Raw genomic sequence first — 15,120 nt, 5'->3', positions numbered from 1 at the left:
TTAGGTTAATGATTCACTCTACCAAATAAAATTTTACTTTTATTTCCTGTATCTCTTAGAGTAAATTTGGTAGCTCTAGTCAGCTGACCAGCCATTATGTGATAGTAATGAACAATTTTTCAATTTCAAATCATTGTTTTGAGGGTTAATTCCTTAATTAAATATTTGATTGGAAAAGCAGAAAAATTCACTTAGATACAGATTCATTGTTTATTTAATAACTCCATGAAAGAAAATTCCATGTCTCCACAAGTTTTGAGTAGACCTTTATTGCTAAGTATATTTTCAGTCCCCACATAATTAATGTTACAAATATAATAACATTTTTATTTTCTACATGGAGATCAGATTTATTCCCTCATTTTTCCTTGAAAATGTTTTAATTTTATTTTTAAAAAAATAAAGAGGGAGTCACCTTATAGAAAACAATCAAAATTCATTTGTTCCATAAAACAAAGGATTCTTATATATGCACCATTTGGAAATCTGTAAGTTTCTTATACACCTACCATCAAGAGAATGATCTTAAATCTTATGGAGTTAACCTCTCACCTCTATAATTCTGATGGAAATTATTTTAATTTTATCCTACTTCTTTTATAATTTAGGCAAAGATGCAATTTACACGATTCCAGTGAAAAACATTCTTGCTGTGGAAAAACTGGAAGAGAGCTCTTTCAACAAGAAAAATGTAAGTTACATAATTTAAAGCTTTTTAAACTGCATATATTACTTAGCTGGAAATTTAAAAAGGTTTATTTTAGTATTTGTTATTAATCATTAATATCTTATAATTGGTGGCTAGAAATCTGTCTTAAAATTGTCCATTATTGTTGATGCTTTATATAGTCTGCCTCCCCTGTTAAGTTAAAGGTACTTTTCTCAATATTTGTATATTCTCAAACTTCTCAGCTTGACATTCAAGGCTTTAAGAATATAGTCGCAACCAGTCTGTGCAACCTTATCTTCTGCTACCCTTCAGTACATACCAATACACTCAAGTCAACCAAGATGATTTCCTTGTTTCTATTTTCCCACTGCTGTGTCTTTACTCATACTTTTTTCCTCCATCTGAAATTCTGTCCCTTTATTCCTGATTATATGATAGTTCCTTCCTTTGGATTTGTGTGATTTCTAAAAATTATACTCTGTTGTACCGTTTAGTACCATGTGACTCAGTCCCAGGGACTAACTTGCTTGAAACATAATAGTTTATAAGATACCTGAGCAGCAGTTACCTACCCAAGCAAACTAGATTTCTCTTATGTACCTTTTTGTGTTTTGTACTGTTTGGTTTTTAGACCCTGTCACTAACTTTTTGTCTTAATTGCCTATGAAGATGTTCCAAGTGATACACACAGAGAAACCACTCTATGTCCAGGCAAATAACTGTGTGGAAGCTAATGAATGGATAGATGTACTCTGCAGGGTGAGCCGATGCAATCAGAACAGGCTCAGCTCTTATCATCCCTCTGCATATCTAAACGGAAACTGGCTCTGCTGTCTGGAGACCAGTGAAAACGCTCTCGGCTGCAAGCCATGTACTGCGTAAGTTTCTTTTTGATTAAAGAAGCAATGTTTTAAATGTGTTACATTCATACAATGGAATATTATTCAGCCATAAAATGGATTGAAGTCCAGATACATGCACAGATGAACCTGGAAAAGATGCTGAGTGAAAGAAGCCAGACACAAAGGCCATATGATAACATTTACATAAAGTATCCAGAATAGGTAAATTTATAGAGACAAAGTAGATTAGTGGTTGTGAGGGGCCAGTGGGAGGGAGGAATGGGGAGTACTAATGAATACAGGTTTCTTCTGGGGGCGATGAAAATGTTCTCAAATAAATCATGGTTGCACAGGTCAAAATATAAAAAAGGGCAATGTTTAAATAGATGTGCAAGCTTGAGCAAGATACCGAGGAAGAAGGGCTTAGCCCTGTAGACTTAAAGAGTAATGAGATGAAGCATAGGTAATGAAAGTGATTTCACTTTAAAATTCCCTTCCTTTTGATTAGTCACATAATGACCAAACCTCACTTGGCCCCATTTTATTTAATTATCAAATTAAATTAGATTCCTAAGGTTTCTTCTGCAAAATTCTGTGGTTCTATTTTCAGTCTCAAACCATCAAAAGTCTTTAGCATGTTAACAAAGTGATATTTTTCCAATGTCTTTGATTTCATTTTTACCATAGAGGTGTCCCTGCAGACATCCAAATAGATATTGATGAAGACAGAGAAACAGAAAGAATTTATTCCCTTTTTACCCTCAGTTTACTTAAGCTGCAGAAAATGGAAGGTAACTATACAATTAAAATACTTTTATATAACCATGATCCTTCATTACCAATGCCTGAAGTGTTGCTTTGGCATTTTCTTAAAGTCAAAGATACCTCATAGATTTACCAAAATGTTACTTATATGAAAGTTGACAAACTCCCAAAGGGAGCCTTTTTCATAATATTCATCAAGTAAAAATACTGTTTTTGAATAAATGTGATTATCATAATTAATAAAATATATGTATTTTGGTTATCTATGCATTTCCAGGGGAGATCTTCCCAGCTTGAGCCCCTTGAAAAAAGTTTTTTTTCTTTTTTAATAAATTATTGTATTTATTTTTATTTTTGGCTGCATTGTGTCTTTGTTGCTGTGCACAGGCTTTCTCTAGTTGTGGCGAGCGGGGACTACTCTTGGTTGTGGTGTGCGGGCTTCTCATTGCAGTGGCTTCTCTTGTTGCGGAGCACGGGCTCTAGGCGCACGGGCTTCAGTAGTTGTGGCTCGCGGGCTCTAGAGCGCAGGCTCAGTAGTTGTGGCGCACGGGCTTAGTTGCTCTGCGGCATGTGGGATCTTACCGGACCAGGGCTCGAACCCATGTCCCCTGCATTGGCAGGCGGATTCTTAACCACTGCGCCACCAAGGAAGCCCGAAAAGTTCTTATTTATACTATCAATACAAATTACATTTAATGAATTTAGTTGTCTGATCAGAGATTTTATTGCTTCTTGTAGAGGCTTGTGGAACTATAGCAGTCTATCAAGGACCACAGAAAGAGCCTGATGACTATTCTAAATTTGTAATCGAGGATTCTGTAACAACCTTTAAGACAATTCAACAAATAAAAAGCGTCGTAGAGAAGCTAGATGAACCTCATGAAAAGTATAGGAAGAAAAGATCAAGTAGTGCAAAATATGGGAGCAAGTAAGTATTTTTAAAAATACTTTCAACATTTTCCAACATAGTTTGAGATTGCCTCTGCTACCCTGTACTCACACCTGAAGTACAGGCCTCCTGCTTACCTTTGTCTTTCAAAACCGGCTCAGAACCTTTCTCTTGTGCAAGAATCTCCCTGGCCACTCATACAGGAATATTTGTCTTTTTCAATTCTGGTATCATTTCATTATATTGGTGCAGTACTTTGTCATCACTTTTTAATGTTATATTTCAATGTAATCTTTGAACGGAATACTTAGTAGTTTTCTGTTTTGCTGATCCTCTTCCTTCTTTATCTCTTACAGTACCTTTATACACACTAAGTACTAGAAAAAAAGAATCAGCTTCGTAGTGCTGGAAGTAGCTTGTAGTTGATGCTTTGGATCCATCTCAGATGCAGATGGACACTGGTGGAAAGAGCAGCAAGAGTTAATATTTATTAAGGAGCTTACTCCTTACCACTGGGCACTGTACCTAGTACTTTACATTGCATCAGTTAGATAGTTTTTAGCAGCAAGTAACAGAAAATCCCAATTGAAGTGGCTTAAATAATAGGAAATTTTTTAACCTTACAAATTAAGTCCCGATTTCTACAGTTGGTTAGCTCAGCTCAACAGTGTCATCAAGGACAATCCAGCCGCTCAGCCATCTTCAACAAGATGATTTCTGTCTTCCTCAAACTTGTCCCCTCATGGTCACAGCTGGGCTGCAATAGTTCAGAGCCCCACATTTTTAATAATAGCAGCCAGGGGCAGACAAAGCTATTTCCTCCTCAAGAGGAAGGAAACCTTGTCCAGAGTTACCCCTAGCTTCCCCTGAAACACAGGGCTGCCCAGTACTAGCGCTAGAGTCAGGTTTCGATTTGCACAGAGGTAGATAGGGAGAGATGGTTCTTGGACCAGCAACTAAGTGTTTGCCACAATGCACACTCTCTCATTGATCCTCACATCAGCCCAACAGGGTTATATTCCCATTTCACAGCTAGAGAAACCGAGGCTCAGGGAAGCTAAGTGTCTTGCACAAGGTCATACAGCTGATTAAGGAGGGGCTTTGAATCTTGGCCCCGCCATTTTTACTTTTTTTTTTTACCTGTGTGGATTGATAATTATATATGTTTTATAAACAATAAAAATCAGTTTGACAGGTATAAATATTTGTGTTCTCCCTAGATAGAAGGCTCAGTACATTAGGAAGATTAGTGTAAGCATCCTAATACTGTCTTTTCTACGTTAGTATACTTTGTTCTCTTCTAACAGTAGTAATCCAGTTTTCTTGGAGCCCCGGAAGGTTTCCATATGAGGTCCTAGTCAATGCTTGACCACCCTTCTTAAATAGTATTCTCCCCCTGTAGCCACACATACTCCTCCTGTACCCACATCCCCTTTCCCAGCTGTATTTTCCTCTGTTAAAAAATTGCAATCTTTCTTGTACTAAATATTTTATTTGTTCATCTTATTTCCTCTATTTTTCTCTAGGGAAAATCCAATTATTGGGAAAACATTTTAGAGTTTGACCAATTGACTCAGAAGAACTGGAAAATATTATTTTTGTTGGAGTTTTTCAATTCATCATATATTTTGTTCATAGTATTTAAGAATGAACATTGGCTTTACTGTCACCTGCATTCACCTTGTATTTAATATTTAATAATTGAAATTAACTGTTTGGGAATCCTGGTATTGATGTGTTCCTAGAGAATTTAAAACCCAAGATTCCCTTCATATCTTACGTGTCGAAAGCCATGTTTCTGCAACTTCTTTTTAATAGAAAGAATCTTCCTAAAGAAGCTTTGTAACAAAAGGAGAACTCCTCCATAGCAAGAAACCATTTCTTCTTCTAACACTCTGTGTTCTGTGGACTTTTCACTACCATTAGTGCCTGCTCTATACAGCCAACATTGTGTTTTACTGGAATATTTCAATCCATGACTATTCAGAGCTTTCCATTTAGTTCATCTAGACCCTCCCTCTTCAAAAAAAAAAAAAAAGATCTCCTTTGGTCCATTGGTCATTACAGATTACATTTGGAACAGCAACAGAAATGTTAGAAAACTGCCAGAGTATCCTTGAAAGCTGGTAGATCTTTTGTCTATTTAGAGATGATGCAAACAGAACTCAGATAGGAGAAATCAGGGAACATGTACTGTTGTCTGCATCTTGTTTACATTTGGGATGAGTGACGGCAGATGAAATAAAATGAGACCACTAAATTTTTTTCATTGTTTAAACATCAGGTACTCATTTTCTTGATTTGAGAGTTCAGGTTAATGTGACTTCTAAGGACTTCACTTTTGAAAAAGAAGAGAAAGTAAACAATGGGAAAAGGTGGTGGTAAACTCACTCGACTTCACTCATTACTCCATTATTATAAGGGCCACCACCATAGGACGCCCTCCTCCCAGCGTGAGGCTGAGATCTAACTCAAGAACAGTCACTCGGCGCACTTTACTCATCTGGGCCACCCCAGATTATACTTTAGATACTCCGTGGTATCTAATCTTTATGATCAGTTGAATGATCAGTGTTTAAGTCTAGAAATAGTGCTTTCCTGAAAATGTTTATATTTCACTGCTGTTTTCTTATTGCCTGCTAGCCAAATGGAATTTGGGCAAGCAACTGTTTGAATCCTATTTTTCCCTAATTTACTTTTATCCTGAAAATCATAACTGTAAATAAGCAATCGAAGCAAGTTGCCACCTTGAAGTTAAGAGGTATGCACTTTGCTTCATCAGTATTAAAAACCATGGTACTCTTATTTTGTCTTTTTAAATTCAAAACATTTTCTAAATGTGGTACTTTGAACCTTGGAGTATTTTACATGTTTCTGTTTAAAACTGTGACTACTTATTAATGTAAATCTAGCTAGTAGTGCTTTTTTTGTTTCCCTGAGCATAAGCTATATTTCAAGATACACTTTGCCAATTATGTTATTGGTAATTGTTTTTAAATTATAATGTTACTAGGTAATTATTTTTAAAGACCATTCACACACAGTCATCAAAGTTGTTCCATAAATGATTGTAATGGAGCAATATCTCTAATGTACAAGTCTCTAAAGGACTTGTAAAAATCAGTTGGTTTTATTTAAGAATCAGTCCTAGTCTGCATTATGGTAGGTCATTGCTGGCCCATTTTAAAGACAGGTTTGAAAAGTCTTTCAAATTTTATGAGCTTGTAGATTCCATAAACTACATTGATTCATCATTGTGAAAGAATTTTACCATTTAATAAATTTCTCACTTTTGAATTTCATTCAGATTGAAATTTCATTTTAAGGGTCTCTGAATGTCTGCCTGGAAAGGCCATGTGAGCATTGCCAGGTACCACTCATTACTCTCTAGTGGCTTCTTTAGTTATATTCTTCTAATATTTCTAATGTCAGGCCCTCCGTTATGACGGTTTTTAAAGATCACAGCATTCTCAAAGGGACCAAGGCTGTGTGAATAGTAACTCAGAATTTGAAGAGTTCAGTTACTAGTTATTTTCTTCACATGACACTTTTTAAACAGCCAGTTTGACTGGAATTAACCACCTTGGCATAGCCTAAAAACAAGTAATATGACATGAAATTTTCTTTGAAAGTCTTCTGAAATAAGAGACCATGTCAGTGGGACCCCAAAATAACCAAGGTACTTACTTGCTTCCAAGGGCCTCCTCATTCCTCTGCTGTTACTTATGAGTACTTTGATTTTTACTACCTGATCTGCTTTCTCTGCCTTTTCTAAACTTGAAAAAAATACATGGCAGCTCACTTTACCCTAAAACCCTGAAAACCCCAAGAAGGAAAGAAAAGGATGATATGGAGAAACTCTTGCCATAAATGCCAATTCTGGTTCTTAGTTTATCCATTTCTATCATTTAAAATTATGCTGGTATGTTGCTTGTTTTGTTGTTGTTATCGTTTGTTTTGTTCTTTATTTAGCTTTGTTTTTTTAATATTCATTTAATATGATAATGGGCAATAGCAACATTTTTTTACTCCCAGGAATATAATTTATCAAATTGAACTATTTTCTTTGCCAAAGAAAAATATGTTTATCACGGGTAGTGGTTAAGTGTCAAAACAAGGCTTTCCTTATTGTACAAAAAAAGATGACGAATGATGTGGCTTTTGTTTTTGTTTCTGAAGCCTAATTTCATTCATTTATCAGAAAGGCTCATTCATGCCAAGTTTTAGAAGACAGATTTTTTTTGTTTTTTTTGTTTTTTTAAGTAAAAGCACCTTTAATTTGTTCTAATGGTACATCCTGTAAAGACAAAATGCTACAAAGCCTTTTAGGTGTCCTTACAGTATGTGAAAAATACAGGACTCATTCTAGAGTTAAATTGCCAGTCTTGATATTATCTGCTTCCATTTTTGTTAACTTTTGGAAATTAATGTTGCTAGTAAATATTAGTTTTTTACAGTGTCCAGTTTGAAAATATAAGTTATCAAAACTTAATGTAGTGAATTTGTGTAACCATGTTGTATTGTTGAGAATGTATTTTTATTTAAATTTTATTTTCTTATCAAAAGTATTATAAAACTTAAGAACTTTTGTAGCTGTCGCTTGAAAATAACTCAAATAAATTACAAGAAGCCTGTCCACTCTTTGTGTGACCTTACTTTCTCACTGATGTAAGAATTTCTTCTCATTTAAAATTATTGTACCTCACCTATTAGGAAGGGAATAGCAGAAGTGAGGAGTCCTCAGTAACAAAGAACAAACCATCTGGAAAGGGTGCAGTAGTCTTCTGCATTTATCTAGACTGATTTTTGATGGACTGAGGTCCTTATTTATTCATTCAGCAGAATTGTTTTGAAGACCTACGGTGTGCAGGTGCTGTGAAGGGTCCCATCATTGCCGAGAGCCATGCACATCTGTTGTGTGGGAATATATTCCCCTCTTTTCTGAGTAAATAGTCTAGAGCTGACTTGTACCCCCAACGAGAGAAGCCAGAATCTTCCCCATTAGTGCCTCAGCAGCCTCTTAGTATCCTCAAATAAACCTCCATAAAACCTAGTCCCTGCACCTCCAGAGGAACTGAAGGTTAACAAAGAGGAAGGAATAGGGTTCTGAATCTCTAAGCATCTTGTTTTTACTGAAATACCAGAATCCCACTCATACTAGCCCATGTATTAGAATAGCCCTTAGAAAAATCAGTAAGGACATAGTTGAACTCAACAACATCAATCAACTGGATGCAATGCACATCTATAGACTAGTTCCTTCAAAAGAAAAAAAAGAATAGACCTTAGAATAGAAACATCAAAGGGTTCTGTGTGGGTTCTATTCTATGACATAAACCAGTTCTTTAAAGAGAGAGCGGGCAATACTTCTGTTGGATTTCTCTTTAAGTTTCATGACTCCAAAACAAGAGACACCTAAGGCCAAGCAGAGTCCCTTTATGTTCCATTCGCTGGTGTAAGTTTCTCGACTGCCCCAAGTCTCAATGACCAGTGTGGCCCTTCAGAGAATACCTGTCTTGGATAGACATGACGTACTTCAAAGATAAACTGATCCATGTCCAGAGACCTTGGGTCATCATTCCTCATATGTATCCTCACCTGAGGGTTACTCTTTTGTGGCCGAAAGTCTCATTCATTGGCTTGTCATTTTGCCATGCGACTTCTCAGTTCGGTGAACCATTTGCCATCATATTTTAAGCTTATACCTAGATTTTATATTAACAGCAGAGAAGGTAACCTGTTGAAAGTCCTATTAAGATTCATTCAGTTTTCTGCCTTGTATGTTAAATCCTTTTTATTTCATACTATCAAAGCCTTTGCTTTCTTTGCATTTATCTACTTTTTGACATGGTCTTAGATACATGAAGTTTTTGCTCATCAAGGAAAATTCTGTCTGGAGTGAACAATATTGTTTTCCAAATTTAACATATTTCTCAACTCCACCCAGAACTGAGAAGGCCACACTGCACTGTTACAGAAGCACCCATTATTTTAGTCAGACTCAATGCAGTGTGGGGTAAGTGACCCCTCAAGAGGCCTATCAGAGTCTGCCTGAGGAGATGGAGGGCTCAGGTGTAGTTTGAAAAGGCATGAGTCAGTATAATTTTTATACTTGAAAATGCAAAAAACACCTCTTTTTGTAATTCACAGAACAGAAAAGTCAACAAAATATTGACTGGTACAAATAGCATAGGTGAGACCATGATTCTCACCTGAAGGCCCTTTGCAATATGGAGGCTGAGATGTTTGTGTTAATGTGGGACATTTGTTTTTAAAGTTTGGGAAACACTGGAATATGGGCTAAATTCCAACTCCTGATCCCAAGTCTCTTAAACTGTACATCAGAAGTAGTTGTCAGGAGTAAAACTACAACCAAAATCACTGCCTCCTTGGAGTTTGCATTCTGGGGCGAGACGGAAGATTAAACAAACAGATAAAATGTCAGATGGTGATAAGTATTATGGAGCAAAGTAAAGCGGGGAAGGGAGACCGGGAGGGCTGGGATACGATTTAAAATTAGGTGGTCAGGCAAGCCCTCACAAGGTAGGTGACATCTGAACAAAGATCTGAAGAAGGCGAGGAAAGGGAGTCTTAAGGATGTGAGGGGAAAGGTCCTCCCAGGCAGAAGAAAGAAAACGTGTGGTGTGCTCAAAACAGCAAAGGAGATTAGTGTGGCCACAGCGAGGTGATTGAGAGGAACTGGGATGCCTGGGATGAGAGACCATTTTGAGCAGTGGAGTAACATGGTGGACTTGGCTTCCTTGGATTGCTCTGGCTGCTGTGTTGAGAAGAGTCTCGCAGGCATAGGCGGCAGCAGGGGATTGGGGAGACTAGCATCCTATTCGTGTGAGAGGACCCCGAACAGCCAAGGGGATCCTGACAAAGGAGACCAGCAGCTGGAGTAAACGAAAGAGGCACACGGGCCAGAGTAATAGAATAGAGCGCCCAGGGATAAACCCACAAATACGTGGTCAGTTAATTTATGACAAAGCTGCCATCCAAAGGACATGCAGTAGCCAAAGGACATGTTCCCCAATAAATTGCTTGGAAAATGGAACATCACAAGCAGAAGGACACTGGACATCGTCTGCTTCGCACACAAAGCTAACTGAAATACACAGTTCTTCACATCAGGCCCTTCCTTTGCTGGGTCCTCTGATGACAGACACCCAGCAGTCAGCCATGCACAAAAGATTCTCCTCAATTTTTCATCACTTTTCTTCCCATGGCAGCACCTTGCAGCAGGTCCTAAAGAAACAAGAGATCCACTCAACGTGGATGCAGACCTGCATTGTTCTGAAACCAAATCCCTGGTACGTCCTAAGGAGACCTAGCTCCTGTCAGCTGTGCACAGAGCCAGGTCTGTGGGCAGATCAGGCAGGCCCTGCACTGGTAAGAGAGACGTGCTTGTCGCCCTCTGCTGGCAAACTAGGAAATGCAGGCCGCACCCACTCAGTTTAGTGGAGGCTGAGTTCACTGCTGGCAGTCCTGCCGAATCCACTAATGTTTGGGAATAAAGATAGGTGGAGGCAATGTCCCATGAATTCTCAAAAAGAGTTATAAAACAGTTAGAAACCATATGCAATGAAATGAATGTAGATACAAACTTTACACCTTACACCCAAAATCACTCAAAATTGTCCACAGACACATTTAGAAATAAAACTATAAAAATTAAAGACTAAAACATATAAGAAAATTGACATGGCCATGGATTTGGTCACGTAGATCATAAGCTTCGAATTTTATCACAACATGTAAAGCCCACACACAAAAGGGTAAGAATACTCATGTGTTCTATAAAATTAAAAATTTCTACTCAGCGAAATGCCTTATTCAGAAAGCCAAAAGACAAGCAACAAACTGGGAGAAAAATATTTGCAAAATACATATCTGATAAAGACTTTGTACCCACATTATACAAAAATCGATAAACAGCTGCATTAGAAATGGGTAACGATCTGAACAAACACCTGGCCAAAGAAGATTACAAAGGGGACAAAAATATGATCCACGTCGTATACCATCAGGGAATTACACATGAAAACAATAAGACAGCACTACACACATATTAGAACTGCTAACCTCCTCCCAAAAGGACAACACCGATCACTGGAGGATGGGGCCAAACAGCAACTCTCCTTCGTTGCTGATGGCGCACAAATATGGCCGCTTGAGATACAGTTTGGCAGTATTTTCCAAAGCCAAGCAAGTCTCACCCCTTGAGATCCACCTTTATGCCTCCAGTATACACAGAACTGCTTTGAAAAACTATATCCAAATGAAAAAAGAACAATGTTATGCACAGAAGCTCTACTCATAACGTCTAAACCTTCCAGGAATCAGGGTTTCTTTAGAAGATGAATGCATAAGGAAATTGGGGTACATACATGCGAAGGGGAGAATCGGACGCCCCAAACTATGGAATTTCAATAGGCCCCAAACAGCTAAAACAATTTTGACAAAGAAAATCAAAGTTGGAGGCTCACACTTCCCAATTTCAAATGCTAGTACACAGCAACAGGAAATAAAACACTGTGATACTGGCATGAGCTATACATAGAGATGAATGGAGATCCCAGAAATAAAGCCATCTGTATAGGATGAACTGATTTTAGACGAGAGTAAACAGCATGAAATTGGGGGGAAATGATGTTTTTAACAAATGGTGCTAGGCAATTGGCTATCCGTAGGCAGAGGAAGGAAACTGGACCCTTTATACCACATATGAAAAGTATCTCAAAATACATAAAAGGCTTAAATGTAAAAAATAAAATTTCACTCAGCCCCATGTATTCACGTGTTCTACATCCATGTTTTCAACCAACTCCAGATCAGAAATATTAGGGAAAAAATTCCAAAAACTTTCAAAAGGAAAACCTTGAATTTCCAAATGCCCACAACTATTTACATAGAATTTACATTGTATTTTAAATATTTATATAGCATTTCTATTGTATTAGTTCTTTTTTTTTTTTTTTTTTTTACGGTGTGCGGGCCTCTCACTGTTGTGGCCTCTCCTGTTGCGGAGCAAGGCTCCGGACGTGCAGGCCCGGCGGCCATGGCGCACGGGCCAAGCCGCTCCGCGGCATGTGGGATCCTCCCGGACCAGGGCACGAACCCTTGTCCCCTGCATCGGCAGGCAGACTCCCAACCACTGCGCCACCAGGGAAGCCCTGTATTAGTTCTTATAAATAATCTAGGGATGATTTAAAGTATACAGGAAGATGTGCCCAGGTTATTTGCGAATACTGTACCATTTTATAAAAATGACATGTACATCCATGGATTTTGGTAAGCTCTGGGAGTCCTGGAACCAATCCCCCACTAATACCAGGGAAGACTGTAAAATCTCCAAGAAAACATGAGAATAAACCTTCATATACTTGGATTTAGCAATGGTTTCTTAGATCTGACAGCAAAGCACAAGCAACAACAAAGAAACCGATTGGATTTCCTCAGAATGGAAAACTTTGTACATCAAACTTTTGTGCATCAAAAGATCCAATCCAGAAAGTGAAAAGACAGCCCACAGAATGGAAGAAAATAATTCCACATTATATATCAGATGGGTCTTTATCCAGTATATATCAAGAACTGTTATTGTACAATTCATCAACAAACAAGCTGTTTTAAATATGAAAAAAAGACTTAAGCAGACCCGCCTCTATACAAGACATGCAAATGGTCAACAAGCAGATGAAAAGATAGGATGGAAATGCAAATTAAATCCACAATGCAACAACTACTTCACATACACTAAAATAGTTATAATCAAGAAAATTAACAGTAACTAATATTGGCAAAAATGCAGAGACATTGGAACCGTTAATCATTATTGTGGACGTGGAAAAGAGCGCAACCTATGTTTTCAATATGAATATACAATTACCAGATGGAACAACAACTCCACTCCTAGAATAAATAACAGAAAGTATTAAACACAGGTGTACACATCTATTGATAGCAGCGCTGTTCACAATATTCAAAAGGAAGAAACAATGCAAATGTCCACCAATGGGTAAATGGATAAACAAAATGCAGTTGGTCCATAAATCGCCGTATTATTCTGCCATAAAAGGGATCAAGAGAAATGGTGCAGTGGAAACAAGTATGGCAGTTCCTCAAAAACTTCATTAGAGAATTAACGTACGATCCATTCATTCCACATCAGGGTATATACCCAAGATATTGAAAACAAAGACTGGAACAGATATGGGTACAGCCATCTTCCCAGCAGCATTAACCATAGTAACGAAAGGTGGAAGTGAACCAAGTCTCCATCCATTGATGGATCAATGGATAAACTGAACGTGGTGTACACACAAAGGAATGTCATTCAGCCTTAAAAATTCAGAAAATTCTGACATGTGCTACAATATATATGAATCTTGAAGCCATTAGGAGAAGTGAAATAGCCCTGTCACGAAAGGACAAAAACGATATGATTCCACTTATAGGAGTTATCCAGAGAAGTCAGATTCAAAGGAAATATTTAAAATGCGGTTGCCAGGGGCTAAAGGGAATTAGTGTCAAATGGCTACAGAGAGTCACCGTGAAAATGGAGAAGTTCTGAACGTGGATGCTGAGGTTATTTGTACAACAATGTGAATGTGGTTAACGCCATAGAATTTTGCACTTACAATGTTTTAAATGGTAATTGGTATGTACAATTAATCACAAGAAATAAAAATGAAGTACTGATACTTGTTACCATACAGAAAAGGCAAACCAGATCATATCCTGTGCACTTTTCAATCCATCAAGGTTGTGAAGTTGATGAGATGTATCAGTCATGGTTCCAAAAGAAGAAAACAGGATCATAATGCAAAAAGACGTTTCCCTAGGTTTGAAACAGCTGGTGAGAGCCGACGTGAGCCTGTGGGTTGGATTTTGATGTGATCATACGTTAACTTAAGTGTCTGACAAAACGCCATACTGTTTTCCACATCCACTGCAGCATCTTACTCTATTTCTGTATGTGGCAGAATAATATGGGAGTTTATAGATCTACCCTGTTTTGCTTATGCATTCATCCACTGATGGATATTCGAATTGTTTCTACCATTGGGCCAATGTCAACAAGGCTGCTATGAATATTCGTGTACAAGTTTTTGTTTGTACACCTGCTTTCTCTTCTTTGTGGCATATTTCTAGGAGTAGAGTTCTTGAACCCAACTCTAATTGTGCTTTTATCTTTTTGAGGAAGTGCCACGCTACTGTACATATTGTCTGCACCACTTTACATTTCCGTAAGCAATGTGTCAGGGTTCCAATTTCTCTACATTGTTGCCAGCATTTTAATTTGTTTCTTCCTGATTATGACCATTTATTGTATGTGAATGGATGTTCACATTGTGAGTTTAATTTGCATGTCCATCACGACATGAAAGAAATATACCTAAGAGGGTTTTATCAGAATCTCAAACCTCAGGATCCTGCTTAGTAGACATAGCTGTTGCATAACCAAAAACTATTAACGTTCCCCTTAAGTAAATTTTAAAAACCATTAAGCACAAAAACGATCTACCACAATTCATTACAACACCACACTACTCACAATTAACCCAAGCCCACCATAAACCTGTGAAGGTTTTGAAGAAAAACCTACAAAACTAACTACCAAAATAGTACTTAAAATAAATACAATCTATGTCATTATTCTTTTTTCTTTTTAAATTAATTTATTTTTGGCTGTGTTGGGTCTTCGTTGCTGTGCGTGGGCTTTCTCTAGTTGCTGCGAGCGGGGGCTACTCTTTGTTGCGGTGCGCGGGCTTCTCATTGCGGTGGCTTCTCTTGTTGCAGAGCATGGGCTCTAGGCACAAGGGCTTCAGTAGTTGTGGCGCACGGGCTCTAGAGTGTAGGCTCAGTAGTTGTGACGCACGGGCTTAGTTGCTCCGTGACATGTGGGATCTTCCCAGGCTCGGACCTGTGTCCCCTGCATTGGCAGGCAG

At 38.0% G+C, this 15,120-nt stretch overlaps 1 protein-coding gene across 3 annotated transcripts in view; it reads left to right on the top strand.

Moving 5' to 3' along the window:
• Positions 1-7,802, top strand: part of RASA2 (RAS p21 protein activator 2) — a 117,489-nt gene extending 109,687 nt beyond the window's left edge. For all 3 annotated transcript variants that reach the window (XM_012536141.3, XM_004278233.4, XM_033402793.2), the window contains 5 exons: positions 609-691; positions 1,340-1,548; positions 2,200-2,303; positions 3,016-3,205; positions 4,693-7,802. In XM_012536141.3, the coding sequence (XP_012391595.1) occupies positions 609-691; positions 1,340-1,548; positions 2,200-2,303; positions 3,016-3,205; positions 4,693-4,723 (617 nt within the window). In that variant the 3' untranslated portion in view covers positions 4,724-7,802. The remainder of the gene's footprint in view (positions 1-608; positions 692-1,339; positions 1,549-2,199; positions 2,304-3,015; positions 3,206-4,692) is intronic.
• Positions 7,803-15,120: the final 7,318 nt, after the last annotated feature.

The sequence above is a fragment of the Orcinus orca genome, chromosome 5, assembly GCF_937001465.1.
Source record: "Orcinus orca chromosome 5, mOrcOrc1.1, whole genome shotgun sequence".
NCBI lineage: Eukaryota > Metazoa > Chordata > Mammalia > Artiodactyla > Delphinidae > Orcinus > Orcinus orca.
The sequence above is the reverse complement of the archived record's forward strand: the minus strand, read 5'-3'. Positions and strand labels throughout refer to the sequence as shown.